The 18,897-nt window shown below is 44.4% G+C and overlaps 1 protein-coding gene across 3 annotated transcripts in view; it reads right to left on the bottom strand.

The window, feature by feature from the left end:
* The window catches only part of DNAJC13 (DnaJ heat shock protein family (Hsp40) member C13), a 2,820,731-nt gene that overhangs the window by 813,559 nt on the left and 1,988,275 nt on the right, over positions 1-18,897 (bottom strand). For all 3 annotated transcript variants that reach the window (XM_069648714.1, XM_069648713.1, XM_069648715.1), the window contains one exon: positions 11,410-11,545. In XM_069648714.1, the coding sequence (XP_069504815.1) occupies positions 11,410-11,545 (136 nt within the window). The remainder of the gene's footprint in view (positions 1-11,409; positions 11,546-18,897) is intronic.

Below are 18,897 nucleotides of genomic sequence, written 5' to 3' on the forward strand. Positions count from 1 at the left end.
TTGGGTTGGTCTTTTGGGTTGGCCCTGGGGTTGGTCCTGCCCAGTCTTTAGGGATCCCCTGCCTTGCTTGCAATCATTGCTTCTTGTCATTCCTGGTACGCTGCCCTTTCGGATTCCACAACAGCATCCCTTCATCTTGTCAACTGTTCCACAATCATCTGGATCCTGTAGTCTACAGAGGGACCTTGAACTGTCATCTACAACGCTTCCCCTGTCAGTGCTTGCACTGTCCTGACGTCAGGTAAATCAGGGGATAGCGCACCCGTGGCGTTGGGAGCTGGTTCACCTCCAACCCGGTTTCTATTCGGGTGGGTGAAGGGCTGGTTCCCCGCGTCAGTCAATGTCCACAGGACTTTACGACAGTCCGGCATCTTCTCCGAGACCCTCAACTGGACGAACAGGTACTCAGCACCCTTGTGATGCTTTCCTTAACACCTATGCACCTTAACGTAGTTTTCCTCTTTTTTGCAGCAGGGCGCGGCCATCTTGTGATAATCGTATCCATTGCCGCATCGCCCAAGGTGACTGCCCTGGCGGCACTAATTCACATGCCCCTCCCCTGGGACTGACATCACCAAACCTAGTGATATTCTCTGCCTATCTCCAGGACGTTACTGGACAGCGTAGCCCAACGCACCCAGTCATCACCTACGTAATAAGGAACAAGTTACTTACCTGTAACTGTTGTTATCGGGCATGGGTCTGGCATGGATTCACATGCTCATGAATATTCCCCGTCGTCAGGCCGGGAATCCTCGGTAAAGAAAAAATCAGTTTAGTTTCTGATCGGTCTTTCTTAGTCGTAACCAATCACTGATCTCTGGGTCATACTGTCCCCAGCCAATGACTGTCCTCTCCCTAAGCCCCTCCCCTGGCAGCCGTCCTCTCCCTAAGCCCCTCCCCTGGCAGCCATCCATGAGCCTGGGACAAAGGCAAGTACACACACAGGCTGTATTTGCGTGCCGTTCCAATATGACGCAAACAATAGAGTACAATGTAAGCCAGCAATAACGGTCAGCGAATGATAACTTGACTCGTTGGTCTATAAAATCGTCGAAAGAAAAACATAATATTTGGCATTTCCATTCTCTCGGCGTAATGCAGACACTCCGTTCAGGTCAACGAATTTTCATGAAATGAAATTACATGTTCCTTTGTCCAGTTTTGGAATGGTGAACCTTATCATATTTGACAGTGTTAAATCCCTCCCTTCAAGCATTCCTTTTGGAATCCTCCCTTTGTTTCAAGGTCAAAAAACAATTGAACCTTATACTGTTTACGATGCGTGGGTTTGCTGAGCTCGGAAAGCAAAATTTCAACGGCGCTGACCTTCACTCAGAATGGGAGCTAATAGCCCTTCAGACCATAGTGGCATTAGAAATATTCTCATGAATTGATTGCTACCATTCACCAATGCGGGCGACATTTCTACCGATTTACTTTGTTCCTCTGGAGAACTTCGCACTCTCCCAGTGACTCCCACAGCCAGGCCACAACACCTGTCAGCTCAGCCCATCTCCTCTTCACACGGCAAATCACGTAAACATTTTGCGCAAGGAGCAAATCTCGAGCCCTGACAAAATGTGCTCATAGGAGAATGTTCGAGCAAGCCCTGCTCCAACCTCCTCCGGCCAGGTGGGGGTCTCCTGACCCCATGACCACAGTTATGTATTAGAGGCCTATAATTTGCACACATGTCTTTGTACTATCCCCCTTTGGGTCACTAGCGAGGTGAACGGTGAGGAGGTCTTGCCACCTTACAAATACAGACACATAGTAAATACGTAATAGTAATGCTTTTACGTTATAATGCACATGGTACCAAAACAACTGCAAGCTAAGTGGATTCACACATGGTAAATTATAACTTGGTAAGGAAACCTTCACAACAATAGGTATAATCTACCATGCAGGAACCACAACCAATGCAGGTCACTGCACTGCATATATAAAAAAACAATTGTGGATGGGTCAAATGATACTAACATTACAGTAAAATGGAAATTACCAGCAAATCATGTAAACGCTTACTTAATATTTTTAAAACCAAAATTTACTAACTAATCTGTTTATGAACTTTAACAAAACTTAACCTTCAAAACTATGACCAGTTGGAAAACGCCAACAGGTACCTAACTGCCCCAAGATTCTGCAACATGCAAACAAATAAATGAATACCATTAAAATGAAACAAGAAATGAACAGTTACAATACGCCAACAGGTGTCTAACTGCCCCAAAAATCTGCAACAAAGCAACAGATAGATGAATACCACTAAAATGGGAAAAGAAATAAACAAATAAAATGCACCAACTGCTATCTAATTGCAAAAATACTACCACCACTTCCAAATCAAAAACCATACACACATTCAATTCCGCCTACTGAACTCAATGAAAGAAATGTATTGTACCACAACGTAGAAAGGTTTTTTTTAAATCTAGCATGGATTTTTTTCCCAACACACCCAATGATTTAATCAACAAACGCAGGAACTGAGCAAATTGCACAGTACACTGGTTCTAAAGTGCCAACTATGCGGGTCTACAAAATACAGAAATATCTACTATGCATTGGAATACTCATTATAAACTACCTACACTAATGTGTGTTTTTCTTTTATCACAGTTATTGAAAAAAATGTCTGCGCCAACTATCCATGTCATGAAAAAAGTGCAAAAAAACAAGGGGGTTCCTGGGAGTCTCTCTCCCAGACATTAGTCCTGTGTACGAGAACCTTAACCAGATTCTTCAGCTCACTATCTTTCACAGAGGAGAAATATCCCAATCATATCAGTCTTTGTCCTGCCCAGGGGCATTCCTGCACCGAAAAGCTAGGCAATTCTCCTCTAAACAAGAGTACCAACAGCAACCCCAGACACATGTTTCGTTCTGGTTGGACCTCATCAGTAGGGTTGAGCTGTGCCTCTCTAAGAATAGTGACCAAGGGGTCCACGTCTGGATTCCCCTAGTAATTTAGGGTGAGACCCAAAGTTACTTAAATATGCAAAAAACAAGGTGCGTCCTGTGATTGCTATTGGTACTCTTCTTCAGAGGAGAATTGCCTAGCATTTTGGTGCTGGACTACCCCAGGGCATGACAAAGACTGATATGTTTGGGATATTTCTTCTCTGTGAAAGATAGTGAGATGAAGACTCTGGGTAAGTCTCTCGTAGCCAGGACTATTGTCTAGCAGAGGGACTTCCAGGACCCCTCTTGGTAATTTGCATGAAAACCCTGCATACAACCACAAAAAGTCAAACAGTAAGTATATAATGATTGGACTCACAAACACCACAGCATAACACACCCATTCAAGCAAACACCTCACCATACACCACAATCCAAAATGTTTGCTTCCATGGGTATCTTATGCTGCAGCGCCTGTTGCCAAACCCTACTACAATCTTGACTGCATGGCATGGCCAAAAAACTTCATACAGCCTCACCAAAAGAAACACTAAGTATATAATAATTAAACTCACCACCATCACAACATAACACAGACATGCAAAAGAACACCTCATCAATAAATACAACCCAAAATGCCTAGTCTTCAATACCAACATTCTGAACACAATCCAACAAACAAACTAAGACACATCATGTCATTGTCCTATAAACACTATTACACTACTACCTATCAGTACACACATTTTTTAAAAAGATATCCCCTAAGCAGCCCACATACCACAGTCAAAGTCATTGGTAACATGGGTGTGTTATGCTGCGGTGGTTGTGGCCAGGGCCTAGAGTCTTGGGTGCATGACCGAAGGCCTACGGCACTTAGGCCATGCACCCAAGACTCTAGGCCCTGGCCACAACCACCACAGAATAACACACCCATAGAAACAAACACCTACCGAATAATATTTACAACCCAAAAACATAATACATCCACCTCAAAACCTACCCACTTCTATTAATATTCTAAAAAATAATTACAATCAACGTAGAAACTCTTCAATACATACCCTCTTGACCCCAATGCTCTTCTAACGACCCAAAACCAACATCATACTAAACTAAAATAGCCATTAGTGCACCCAGTGTTCATTATGTCCGCGGACACCGTGAACACATCACGACCTTCTCTCACCTAAATAAATCCAGCATTTGACCATAGTTTGGTGAGGATTCGTTCAGGGGGAGTGAAGTTATAAGCCGCCAAAAAAGTTGTCTTCTTAAAAGTTTAGCAACTTAACCATAACTACACGGCCACTACCGTGGGCCATGATTATATATATATATGATAAATTACTCACCGTAATCGTATTTCTGATGCTTGTATCTGCTTAGATTCACATGCTGTGCATAGGCCGACATCTAGTGGAAACTGCAGAGTATTACGGTTTGTTTTTCGAAACTCAAAGATGGGCGTCGACACAGGGCGTGCCAGTAATACTATCCCTAATGTGACGTCCACTGTATCCATGATCCCTCACACGTGTAGGACCCTCAGATTGTATATTTTCTGACATGAGGTAGCATGAGGAGTAGCCCGAGTACAGATTATCCAAGCAGATAGATAGATAAGACTACAAGTATCCATGCGCCTTCTCTAAGAGGGGACGAAGGGCATGTGAATCTAAGCAGATACAAGCATCAGAAATACGATTACGGTGAGTAATGTATCCCTTCTGAGGCTTGTGGAATCTGCTTAGATCACATGCTCTGCCTAGATTAGCGAGCAGTGTTAGAAGGAGGAGGTGGGATGTGAGAAGGGTCATGAGCACACAGGTGTCTTAGAACCGCTTGTCCCACTTCAGTATCTGTCTTGGAATGAGTGTCAATGCAGTAGTATCTGTCTTGGAATGAGTGTCAATGCAGTAGTGCTGAGTAAAAGTGTGAATAGAGCTCCATGTAGCTGCTTTGCAAATGGTGTCAAGGGGTACATTTGCAATGAAAGCCAGAGTGGCCCCAGTGCCTCTTGTAGAGTGGGCTCTTGGCGTAAAATACATAGTTTAAGAAAGGGAGTAACATAGCTGGATACAATTGACTATCCACTTCGAGATGGCACCTTTAGAGACGCAATCTCCCTCTCTGCCTGTAGTTACGGAGACAAACAGTTGGTCTGTTTTTCTTAGCGGCCTGGTCTTGTCTACATAGTAGAGGACCGCTCTTTGCACATCTAGAGTGTGTAGTTTCACCTCAGCAGAGCTTTTGGGTTCTTGGAAGAAGGCCGGAAGCTTAATGGACTGGTTAACGTGGAATTTAGAAATGAAGTTAGGTGAGAACTTTGGGTGTGTTCGTAGAACCAGTTTATCCTTATGAACAGTAAAGAAAGGATCTTGCACTGACAGAGCCTGAATTTAATGGACCCTTCTTATGGATGTAATGGCTACTAAGAAGGCAGTTTTATAGTTCAGGTGTTTGAGACTGGCTTTATGCATGGGTTCAAAGGGTGGGCCCATGAGCATAGCAAGCACCACATTAAGGTCCCATCCTGGTGGTGGGTTTGAAATTGGAGGGTGGAGTCTCTTTACCCCTCCCATGAAGGCTTTAACCACGAAACCTTGTTATGGGAGGTGGTGTAGGCTGACAGCGCCGCCAGGTGTACCTTAAGTGAATTAAATACCAACCCTGTATCCAGCAGGTGGAGCATGTAGGTGACAATATTGGAAGGAGTGCAATCAACCGGGTTGATTTGCTTATTCTGGCACCAGATAACAAATCTTTTCCATTTATCAAAATAACAGTGCCTCGTGTTTGGTTTCCTAGAGTCCTTTAGGATGTCCATACACCTCTGTGGTAAGTTGAGATGTACAATCTCTATGACTTCAGGAGCCATGCTGCCAAGTTCATTGAGCTGGGTTAAGGATGCACTGTTTGACCTTGGTGCTTGGATAGTAGGTTGTGTCAGCACGGGAGTCTGATGGGTTCACACACTGCTAGTCAATGAGAGCAGCTACCTGCTCCCACTGGTGGCAATTATAGCTTGCCAGCAGAGTGGTGGTGTTGGCGATCCTTGCCTGGTAAGCGGAAGTGGAGGCTACTTTCCTTCCCAACCCATAAATTCTTTTGCTCTCCTTGTCTGGGGGAGCCTCAGATGACGATAGAGGTGTCCCTGCTCGTTTTCTGCTGTTTGTGATTACCAAGGAGTCAGGCTTCAGTTGACCCCTTATGTAAAGGGGATCTGACAGGGCGGCCCTGAAGATCTTCTCGATTCTGGGGTTCACAGCTTTAGTGAGATTAGGAGTGAGAAGGGAAGGATCAATTCTACGTTGGATTGATTTGAGAATAGGAATGGCTTGAGCAATGGGTCTTTTGTCCCCCCCACTAGCTCCTCTGCGAAGTCCCTCTCTTCCTGCGCCCCCCGAGTATCTATGTGGAAGTGATCTGCAGCTTTAGCCAAGACCTGATTTAGAAGGAGCTGGTTATCTATAGGTGAGTCAGTAACCTGTAGTACCTTGCTAACCGGGGAGACCATATTGTAGACTTCCGCATCATCTTCGTCCTCCTCATCCTGGCCCTCGTCATCTCCATAATACTCAATCCCAGTTTGGTCGTCCAGCACCAGTACAACTGGGTCATCCTCATACTGTTGGTAAGGCTGAATATAGTAAGGGTCTGAAGACAGTCCCTGAGCTGGAGTATCAAGCAGAGATTTCCTATTAGGAGGCTGAGGGTCCTTGAATCCTGAAGGAGTAGCATTGTCAGGGGTATAGCTAAGAAAAATGCTGTGGATTATTTTCATAAAAATTTGCTAAGGAAGACATTCTCCTCATCACCCTGTCTATGTCCTCAGTGCTCCATTCTCTGGAACTGAGGATGACAACCTCCTGTTGAGGCTCATCTTCTAATCCCTTATCATAAGGAGTGGGAGGGATGAGCCTGGGTGTAGTGACAGGGGTCTTAGATTTGTCCTTATCTGACGACCTGTGTTTGTCCTTGTGTACCTGGGGTGCAGAAATTGAATGTGTAGACTTTTTCTGCTGTTTGTCCACTTTCCCGTGAGTGGAAGAGTGTTTCCCTGACGGTTTGGCCTTTTCGGAATCTTTCGATGCCTGGCGTCGAGTTTCGGGGGTACTCTCTCTCTCTTTTGAGTGCACACGTCGGGACTTGGAGGCAGACGCTAATGGGCTAACGGAGCCGACTTTTGGTGTGCGGCTTGGGGATGGAGGTCAGATACGTCTTCTGACGAACGTACCTCTGTTACTTTAGGGAGCGAGGCACTCTTGGCAACTGTGGATGGTTGCTGTGTGTCATGCAGTGATCTCGACCTGGAACGCCCAGAGGACACCGATTCGGCGGACCGCTCTCTCTTTGTGCCTCTTTCTTCCGAGAACTCGACACGCATGTCGAGTCTCGGTTGGCCTTAGTGTTCTTAGGTGTAGAAGAAGATTGGGTAGCGCGCGTGTCGCCGGGTGTGTTCCACATAACTGCCCTGCCGGACAATCCTCTGAGGTCAGGGACTAGCGCTTGGGTGTCTTTCGACACCTCTGTGCCCTCGCCGTCCAAAAAGGCGGCGTCGCTGCCATCACTGAAGGCACCCACCACTTCCATGGCCTCCAGCTGCCTGGCGTGGTGGGTCCAACGTTTAGTGGAGCGGTCCTTGAGTGTTTTTGCTTTAAAAAGATTACACGCTCTGCAGTTAGCTTCGGGGTGGTACCTCGGCAAGCAGAGATTACAGGTGGCGTATTTGTCAACCAAAGGGAACTTGCGGTGGCACTTGGGGCAAAATTTAAATGGAGTACTCTCCATATGTCACCTTATGGCAGCGGGCTAGTGTGTGTAGGAAAATAAAGAGTGTAGAGTATGTTTCCACCCCCCACTCTCCCCACTTGCAGGTCTAAGGCCAGAGGCCTTCCGAGGCCCAAAGTCCGTTGTGCAGCTCTCGACGGTTGTTTGTTCTTCGAACCGGCGTCGATCTTCGATGTCTCGAAGTGGGAGTGAAAGAACGGGGAAATTAATATTGATTTTTTTGCAAAATGGCTTAAAGCCAGGGAACTCAGTGCAATGCTTCCGACAAGTATGGCGGAAAAAAACAATCTGAGGGTCCTACAAGCGTGAGGGATCATGGGTACAGTGGACGTCACACTAGGGATAATATTACTGGCACGCCCTGTGTCGACGCCCATCTTTCGAGTTTCAAAAAACAAATACCATGCAGCTTCCACTAGATGTCGGCCTATGCACAGCACGTGATCTAAGCAGATTCCACAAGCCTCAGAAATATATATATATATATATATATATATATATATATATAAAAAACACATAGGTATGTTTCTGTACTCAACTGATTAAATGTATCAGTGTTAGGTTGCCCTATGCTGTACAAATGGCAATGTGCACCCATATCAACAACAGCTATCATTTCAACCAACCGAATGAGCACGGTTCTATGCAGTCACATTTACATTCCACTATCGCAAACATTCAGAATAATTCCAAGTTACTTCTTTTCTACCCCCACTTCTCTTCACATAGGGCACAGCGCTTCCAGTGTCAATGAACAGTTCATTACCGGCTAAAAGTTTCAGTCTCTAAAGAGCAAAACACTGTAGGACGAATGCCTCCTCACAAGCTAAAACTGAAAGTAGGTGCTGTAATTATACTACTACGCAATCTAATGCCATCACAGGGACTCTGCAATGGAACAACGTTGACAATTATGCGACTACAAAAACACATCATGGAGACCTGTGTAATCGATGGAACTTAGATACTGTTCTTATACCGCGCGTAGCTCTAATTCCATCTGATACGTTTTCGCTTTTCAATGACCATTAAAAAGTTACAGAACTACCTTCCTGGAAGTGATGGATGGTAATTCCGATATTTAAGAAAGGGGACATAAGTGACCATAGGAATTACCAATCAATATTGACCTTTAACCCTTTAAGTGCCACCGTCGAGCCGGCTCGTCAGTGGAAAGCGATCCAGGTTGCCACCAACGTGCCAGCTCGTCAGTGGAAAGCGCTCCAGGTTGCCACCAACGTGCCAGCTCGTCGGTTTTGGCACTCTGCTTTGCTCGATCCCTGCAAAGCAGGGATCGAGCAAAGCTGTAATCCAACCCCCGGGCTAAGTGAGGGGGAGGTCCCCCCCGACCTGCCAGGGGGCTGGATTACCTTCAGTTTCACGTCGGCGTCATGTCATGCAGCCCTCCCTGGGACCAGATATCTGCTCCTAGTAATGGACGCCTGAGCCCAGGGAGGAGTGCACGACAGCCCACCCCACCCCCCCCCCATTATCTGCCCCCGGGAAGGGCTACATGAGATGGGCCGCCCCACCAATTTGGCCATGTGTGGGATCCCACGGGTGTCCTCTTTTGGAAAATGCGTGGGGGTTCCCCGTTTTCCTTGCTAGCTTCGACACCCTAGGCCCAAATCTGTAGGTTGCCCACATGAACAAAATGGGCAGTGGCGAAAGGATTGGGGTTACCAGTGGGTTACCCTTTTCCTTTTGCGCCCCCGGTAGGTGCACCCACACATGTGAGGTACCATTTTCATCGTGACACGTGTGGGGACGCAGGAAGGTAGGAATGTGTTGTTGGCGGTGTGTTTCGGTGGGTGGCCAGAGCAAAATGTCTGAGAATGGTCTTCATTTCCAGCCAATTTCAGAGACATTTCCCTGTGTCCACTCACCGAAACACGTCGCCAACAACAGATGTCATACCTTCTCGCGTTCCCACAGGTGTCCCGACGAAAAAGGTACCTCACATGTGTGGGTGCACCTACCGGGGGGCACAAAAGTAAAAGGGTAACCCGCTGGTAAACCCAAGCCTTTCGCCACAGCACAATTTGTTCATGTGGGCAACCTACAGATTTGGGCCTAGGGTGTCGAAGCCAGCAAGGAAAACAGGGAACCCCATGCATTTCCCAAAAGAGGGCACCCGTGGGAATGCGCAAGAGGTCTGACTTGCGCGAAGCGGCCCAGAATTTATTACCCAGAACCCCAGACAAAGTGAACATTGTGTTTTTTCCCCATCAAATATCACACTTTGTCAGGGATTGTGGCTAACAAAAACTGGGGTAATTTGCACAAGGCAGACCTCTGTGGACCCATTTGCTGGTGCCCTTTGTCACACAACCCTTTCATTTCCTAAATGTGACCTACATTTAGTCGCTGCTTTAGGCACCATACTCTTTTGTAACATGCACAAGTCACCTACCCTTGAAAAGGAAAAATGTATGCTTGCTGCTCCTCACCACATTGGTTTTCCCGATTTACACATGCTAAGTGCGTCTGTTCACCGTGAGCATAAAACTCCTGTGTACCATGGCTCCGTGTTTGGCTTGTGGTATTGCTTGTTTTGTAAATCACTACAAAAAATGTGTGCTCTCCTAACTGCAAGAGTCGGGGGGAATGTAGAGGAGCATTGCTTTTCTCAAAATTCATAGAAGCCATTGCCGTACCAAGCCAACTGGGTTGGCCTGGGAACCAAAAGAGGCCCTGGAAATAATTTTCTAAGTGGCCCCATATAACCAGCAAGCCCAACCCTTTTCCTATTAGAACATCTGGAAATACCACACAAAAGCCGCCCAGGGTGCAGAGGCCCACCGAGAAATCTCCAGAGTTCCCTATAGGCCAGTCCCCTCCTGCAAGCCAACCATGTCCAACACATACCTTTTTTTCGGTCATTTTCCCGCTTTTCCCCCAATCTATGGCAGTTTCCCCTACCTAGTTGTTGCCTGACCTACGCAAATCACCCCTTCCTAAACTTGGAATTTTGTCTACTTTTCAGAAATATATGCCTTTCCGTCCTCCAAATCGTCTTTCCTACCCTTTTCTTCCATTCCGTCCATGCATGTCCAATTGGTAAAAATGGCCAAAATCGCCTCTCACTAAACGGTTGATAACCACATCAAAATAATGTTTTCCGTTTCCACTCAACCTGTTCTTGAAAGCCAGGAAATTGGGGAATTCAGCACAGCAAACCATTCGTTCCTAGCTCTTACAAGGAAAAAATCACAGGCTACTTTGTACATCAGTTTATTGCCATTTCTTGAAAAAACCCAAAATTTTCCCTCTTTTTGGTTATTTTCTCTCACCCCCCTACAGCAACCTAGGATTCCTGGGTGGCATTACGACCGCCTACATGTGGGAAAAAAGGATCCAAATTTGGCGAGACATCTCTTGTAACAAAAAAGTTACAAGCCTTTGAATGTGCACATACCGAAATCACCAAAAAAGGCCCTGGCACTGGGGAGAAATACCCATGGCATTTAAAGGGTTAAGATATGTTAGAACAGCTTATGTTACGCAGAGAACAGTTAGCATCAAATAAAATATCCAGTGCCTATCAGTGTTCGTAACATTCTGCTACCACATGCCACATAGATTAGATTGCTAACACTGTTTGTTCTACAGTTTCATTATTAAACAGCAAGCACCAACCAAGTTACAATTAGATTAATTACTAACATTATAAAACCAGACAATCTTTTTACAGCTGCATCTTACCTTCTTTGTGTCTGTTGAAGAGGATACTTTGAGTTTTCAGAATTAAAATGATGTTTTCAGGATCTGGGCCATCGATTATTCTTGCTGATTTTGTGCACAAGAACTCGTATGCTTTATTAACCTTTTCAAACATATCCTGTGACACAAACATTAAAGAATGTATACATTAGTCCTGAACAAACAGTATAATTTCAATATTCTACATGCTGTATACATGCTATTCATTTGTATGTGTTATTAAATTCATCGGGTATCCTACTACTTTACATGCATTCATTAGCCACCCAACATCAGCCACAGAGGTACAAAATGAAGGTAAAACCATATTAATAATGCATCACAAGTAGGCTGGACAAAATTAATCAAGCTCCACAAAGTAGCACAAAGACCCCACAGTCATTTACCGGAGGTACCTACCCACCCTACTAGATGAACAAGAGGTTTAACCAAAATTGAATGCAGCAAGCATGAAGGGTCTCAACTTCATTCCACTGTAAGCGCTGTTATTTTACACAAGTAATTATCTTTAAAAAAAACAAATATTCGTAAGCGTAAAGGAGGCTGGTAACAGTTAAACATGCCGGTTTTCCATAGAGTTGAAAAAGGCTCATTCCGCCAACCCCCTTCAAGAGATTTTTGAAGTGTCTTCTGGCGAGGGCGTAGAAACAACAGTCAGAAGTGTTAGGCAGAGTTATGGCCAAGTACGATCCGACTCTCACAATGATAGAATTTACAGAGCAGCCAGACCACACTCTTAGGATGGGAAGTCCACACAGTACATTAACTGGAAAATATAATCTCAACGTGGGAACGCCCACCCGCAGCTACAACTGTCGATTACATCTTCGTTTCACAAGCCACTATTACACATCACCAAATTCTTCAAGGTGCGTCGCACAACAACGAGCGACCACAATTTGCTCGAAACTGCCTGGAACCTAAAAAGTAGAAAAAGCACGACATTCTCGACACATATTGAGCCCACTGCGCAGGGCATAAGAGTAAGAATAAAGGCTGCAGATATCATCAAAGTGACTACCAAGTATAATGCAAATGGATACTCAGCAGCCACCAACGCCATCGACTATCAATCTCTATTGATCCCGCATATCCAACAAAAAAGGGGATTTGGGCTTGCAACAAAAAGAATCACCAAACATGTCTATAACAAAGAACTAGTCGAGAAAAGGCGAGAATACAGAAGAGCGTTACGAACTGCTCGTAAGATCTCGAATACAGACGTGTTTGACAACATCAAAGACATTAAAAAAAGGTACAAAGATTGGGTAAGATTCCAAAGACACAAATTGAATCAGGCAGACGCCGAACAAATAACCAAAGCCCTCATTACCAACAATAGCAGAGACTTTTGGACATTAATAAGTGATACGGACAAAACGCTAAGCAACCAAATTCTAAACAACATCAGTCAAGATACCTGGGAAAAGCACTTTGAAAAAGTATTCTGCTCAGCTGTCAGCCTGCCGTCGCAAGAGCAACAATGCAACACTGCAAAATGGATCAACTTAGAAAAGGAAGAAGACATTCTTGACGCCATCAAAAAACTGAAAAATTCTAGAGCTCTAGGCCCAGACGGCATCTCTAATGCAGAGCTGAAAAGCCATCCTGAAGAATGGGCCAGCTTGATGAGTGCCATCTTCCGCCGATGCGCTGACACACAATCCATTCCTCAATCATGAAGAAAGGCAATCTAACAGATCCGGTGAATTTCCGACCGATTTCCTTACTTGATATGATGGGCAAGGTATATGCCTCACTACTCATGACCAGATTTCAATCATGAGCAGCTACAGCCAAATGCAACGATCCCTTCCAGGCTGGTTTTAAGAAAAATGCAGGCACAACATGTAACATTCTGGCATGTAGCACGCTAAAAGCCAAAACCTTGCAGAACAAATGCCATCTGTTCGTAGTCTACATTGATTTTACCCAAGCTTTTGATCGCATGGAGAGACAGCTGCTATGGTTCAAACTAAAAGCCTGGAACTGTCCAGAAGCCATATTAGCCCCTATTCAAGCGTTACATCACAGCACCACTCAGAGTACGATTGAACCGAGAAGGCGAGCTATCAGATGAGATTCACAGCGCACGAGGAGTAAAACAAGGGTGCCCGCTGGCATCAGCACTCTTCCTTACCTACATTGGTGACATTCAAAGCATAGAAAAAACAATCAGGGCCTTTCCGCCAAAACTGGGTTCATCACAGATCGATCATCTCTTGTATGCGGATGACCTGACAATATTTGACCAGACAGAAATTGGGCTCCAACGGAAACTCAGTTCCCTTCAAGCATACGCCACAAAAAATTACCTTGAAATCAACACGAGCAAAACGAAGGTCATGATTCTCCAAAATTGCGAGAAAAAACAAAAAAGCAATTTTAAGTGGCATCAGGGTGAGATTGTTACAAAATTCAAATATCTTGGAGTGATCATGGATAGCTCAAGAAAAGATATCGCCATGCAAGTGGAATTATACTCAAAGATTAAAAAATTAGCCGCACAAGCTAAAGTCATCGATGGCAAATTTGGAAATTTTCCTTAATACCACGATAAATTTCTACAAAATGAGGGTGGTGCCTACAGTAACATACGGCGTGGAAGCAATGCCCACGATACCAAAACAACTATGGTCCAAGTTGGAAGCACTCTTCTGGCGCAAAGTGTTGCACCTACCGAATTCCACACCAGGGGCAGACATCAGACGACAATTAAGTCTGCAATCATTAGAATGTACAGTGACCTGTAATTCTATTATGCTATACAGGAAGTGTAGAATGGCCCACAGCAACAAGGTCTTTAGGTTGCCGAAATTCGAAATGGACACTGGAAATTGTGATATGTTAAAAGCCTGGCAAATTGAACATCAAGTGGTCCTAAATAACATTGCATCAAATGATGCAGAACTCATCAGCAATCCATGTAAAATCTTAAGCAAAATAAAAGACAATAATTGGGCCTCCACAATAGACAATGCTGCAAAGCTGAAACTTACTCTCCATCTACCAAGCAACACGCTAAAAAGAAACGAGTTGTAAAGTTATGTCAAACAATGTCCAAGCAGACAGGCACGAAATTTAATTCTGCGAGCACGTCTGAATCTATGCAAAACTAATGAGATCCATTACATTCTAGGCCAGGCACCAACTAATAGCTGCTGTTTTTGTAAAAATGATCTCCATCCTCCAAAAGAGACCCTAAGACATCTGATTATGCTCTGCTCAGCCACCAGCGCAATGAGACGACAATATCTATCACGAATGGCAGGCTTTGACATCTCGGCCGAGGAGGACACATGGTGGTGTCGGTTGATAGGAGGGGAGAAAACTGCATGGCAAATTGCAATGGCCAAAATGATTGAACACATCGAGAACAATCTACTAAATGACAAAAGTGGTCACTAAATAGTTAAATATTCTCAAAACCCAATGCATTCAGTTGGACCCTGCCACTATTGTCAAAGCCTTGTCCTGTCTTGTTCGCCTGATGAAATGCTCAAGCAACAATGTATTGTACAAATCTTATTTTGATTACACAATAAAAATCATTTTTTTTTAAAAAATAATCTTTTTTATAAAAGGGTTAAGAAATATCCAAAGACAGCCAACTCCGTTAAAACAGAGAAATTGTATTAAAAAACAGTTCAGGACCTAAAAGAGATCAATATTTAAAATCTGTAGTACATACATTTACAGTATGATAAAATGCCCAGGCTGTTCAGAGAGAAGTTACTGTTAGCAAAAGTAAACAAGTCATTTAGAAATCACATATAAATGTTAAATACAGTCAGCGCTCCAGATAACCATTAGGAGTGGGAGTATTTAACTCCCTTATTTTTGAAAGTTGGGAGTAAAATACATTTTTTATGGAGTACAAATGCAAGTCAAATTTCCAATTAGAGTATTTTATAAGCAAGTAAAAACAGGTTTTAACTGGAAAACAAATGTTTTTGTAATATTTATTTTTTTGCACCTAGCTATTCATGCACATCAAACACATCAAAAGATACATGTTTAATGTTTGCAATCAGGCAGTTAAAATAGTAGATTCCTTCCTGTAGTACTACTTGCCCGACTGGTCCAAACACATCCATGGAGTTCCGAGGGTGAAAGCAGGGGCACAAGATTCTACATGTCTTTTTTTTTTTGGTAGTATTTGTACTCGCAATTTTTATGTTTTGGCAGTATTTGCCAATTTTTAGGGAGTAAAGGTGGCAGATACACCCCTTTATCTGTAGGGCTGAATACCGTAACAAGTCTTAAAAAAATGTAAGCCACTAACTAAACCTAAATGAAGAGCAATTTAAGAGAAATTACTCACCGTAATGATCTTTCTATGGATTCTTCTCCTGCAGATTCCTCGTCTTGATAAGATATCCATCAACCAGCTCTGCTGTTCGGAATCTTTTCGACAGGGGGCGTAGTGGACCTCGACTCAGCCGCGATCGTCGATCTGTCTTGTCCGGCTCTCGAATTTCTGCTCCGGAAGTGAAGTCCGGGGTCATATATATATAGCACATCACTACGCCTCATACTTCAGTTCCCCCCCCCCCGTCCCTGGGTTTGAACTCTGTAGACGTAAAACCACAGGAGGTGGCTAATCAGCGGTTAAATCTTTAACAGGGATCCATACCAACAGTTTGATCCCTAAAAACAAAAATAAAAATGTAATGAGACAGAAGCAGTTATCCAAGAACCATCACCAGATTCCCTCTCGTTTGGAAAGAAGCGAAAACACACAGAACTTTGAGCAGGGATGGATGGGAGGGTAGATGAGAAATCAGCTGGGGAAGAATCCATAGAAAGATCATTACGGTAAGGTAAATTCTCCTTCAATGGATTGCTTTTCTCCCGCAGATTCCTCATCTCGATAGACTCTCCAAGCAGTTCGAATAACGGAGGAGGGCAGAAAGATTTAAACCAGTAGAATCTGTAGAAGCGCCCTACCAAACATTGCAGTAGCACCTCGTGCAACATTCCAAGGTATAGTGATATGATATGATAGTTTATTTATATAGCACCTATACACAATGTGTTTCAAAGTGCTTCATGCTTGGTGAATGTATGTAAGGATGACCTAGTGGCCGCTCTGCATATTATCCTGTAACAGGAAGCCCTCTCTGGAGGGCTGTAGAGGCTGAAACCCCTCTGGTTGAGTGGGCCCCGATACCCGCTGGAAGCTCCTTGCCTGCCAATTGGTAACACTCGGATATGCACAAAATTATCCAAGGGGACGGGTTGGTTTAGTGATGGCAAGGCCTTTTCCAGACAAGGAATGGGCCAGGAAAAACTGGTCTGATTTCCTAAACTCGGATGTGCGAGCAACATAGAAATTTAGCGCTCTCTTGGGGTCAAGGCGGAGGAACCACTCTTCCTCTTTCGAGGGATGTGGAGGAGGCTAAAAGACAGGTAATCAATAGACTGACAGATAAAACTCTGAAACCACCTTAGGAAGGAACCCAGGTTGACTTTGAGACTTTCTCACGAAAGAACTTCAGAAAGGGAGGTTTGCAGCACAAGGCTTGCAGCTCGCTAACCCTCGTGGCAGATGTGATCGCTACAAAGAAGGCTGTCTTAAGGGATAACAGCCGCAAAGAACATGAGTGCATAGGCTCAAATTGAGTCGCCATCAAGAAATTCAAAACCAGATTAAGATCCCAATCTGGGACAACAAATGGGGTTGACGGAAACTTGTTGAGAAGACCCGTCAGGAACTGGGCCATGACCGGAATAGTAATAAAGGACATCTCAACTTACATTCAACAATATATGAATGGTGCAACTTGGATTTACAATGATGAATCTATTTTAATCAAACAGATATTTCTGCAACTGCGAAGCATCAGAGGTATGTTATGTTATGTTATTTTGCATTTATATAGCGCCTTATATACCATTGGTATGGTCAGAAGGCGCTGGTAGGTTGAACGCCCTTGGGAACCCAAGTTCAGATCAGTAGAGAGAGTCAAAGGTGCGTGTGAGCACCTGGCATGTGTGCAGCTTGTGCGGTATCTGTGTAATAGCTGCTTCTTAGCAGTAGGTGTGGTGATTGAGAGATCAGGAGTATGTGTTTGTTCTGGCAGGATTTATCCAGACCGGATGTGGCTGCGTTAGGCCTGAGGAGAACGCCTGGCTGGGGGGTGTGTAACCAGCAGTGTTTACTTAGAGTGATGTGGAGTGAGCGGCAGATGTTGGTATGAGAACAGTTATACCGAATGGTGTCATAGTATCTCTGTGTTCTATTTGAGTGGTGATGTAAAGGAGAGTAAGCGTGGTGGTGTGATATGATGGGTTATATGATCTTTCAAACGTTCTCTGCATTCCAAACCATACAATATACGTCACGCAATTCTATGCACTCCAGTCCGTTCCATGCGCTCCTATCCACTCCATGTTTCCTAGTCTGCTCCATACACTCCGGTCCGCTCCATCCACACATGCACTCTTGTCTACCCCACGCGTTGTTAGGCAGAATCCTGTGCAGTTCCCTAGGGGAACACTGCAAAAAAGATTAAGACTACAGGAGTAAGCAGTAAACCCAACTGGTAGCAGTCTGCACCACCCAGACTTACCTGGTAGCTGTGGCTGAGCAGTCAGACTTCTCTCAAGAAGAGTATACACAATAGGGTTAAAAACACAGTAGAGCAAACAAACACTGACCAGAGCTTTGTATCAAAAGTATATAATTATTTATTTAAAACACACTTTAGGCAATACACTAGCACTCTAAATCATGAGCAAGTTAAAACACAGTCAGGTAAAGTATACACACCTCCCTTAATAACTATTAGACAAGTCAGAGTTAAAACACCACTATTTGTCAAGACAGATGTGAGCGCGTAACCTGTATGGCACTCCAATAGTTAAGTTAAAGGGAGAGAAAAAGGCAGGGCATAAAAATAAACAGTTCCCAACACTTTCCTAAATTCAAAGCAAGTAAGTGAAGGCAGTATACACTGTAGAGCCAAAGTTCATAGGCCAGGCCCACTTTAAATGGAGCAAAGCGAAATGTGCCCAAGATCACACAGTTTAAAGTGTACTAAAAGTCTTTGCAGAATGTTCAAAAGAGGTTGGGGTGATTCACGAAGTAAAGTTAGAAGGTCTAGGACCAACCCAGTTGGAAAGCCAAGGATTTAAGGGTCACCTTTAGCAATCCGTGGAAAGGGAGGCCAAGTGGAACACAGTACCTTTAAAGTTGAGGAAGCTCCAGCGGTGGCAGTTGTCCCTGGCAGTGGTTGCAGTTTGTGGTTTCGACCAGGGGAAGAGAAGATCTCGTTGAGGAGGAAACTTGGAGTCGATGCACTGGACAGGGATGAAACCAGCCGCGGAGTTTGTCGGTTAAAAGTTGCGTTCCTTTTATTCGCCGTCAAAGTGGTGAAGCTTGGCGATCCGGCAGCCGGGGTGCTTGGCACGGGCGATTCGACCAAGAGACGTCTTTGGAAGGAGAAATGGTGAACTGGTTGATCC

This window comes from Ambystoma mexicanum, chromosome 2q, assembly GCF_040938575.1.
Source record: "Ambystoma mexicanum isolate Mex_15411 chromosome 2q, UKY_AmexF1_1, whole genome shotgun sequence".
Taxonomy (NCBI): domain Eukaryota; kingdom Metazoa; phylum Chordata; class Amphibia; order Caudata; family Ambystomatidae; genus Ambystoma; species Ambystoma mexicanum.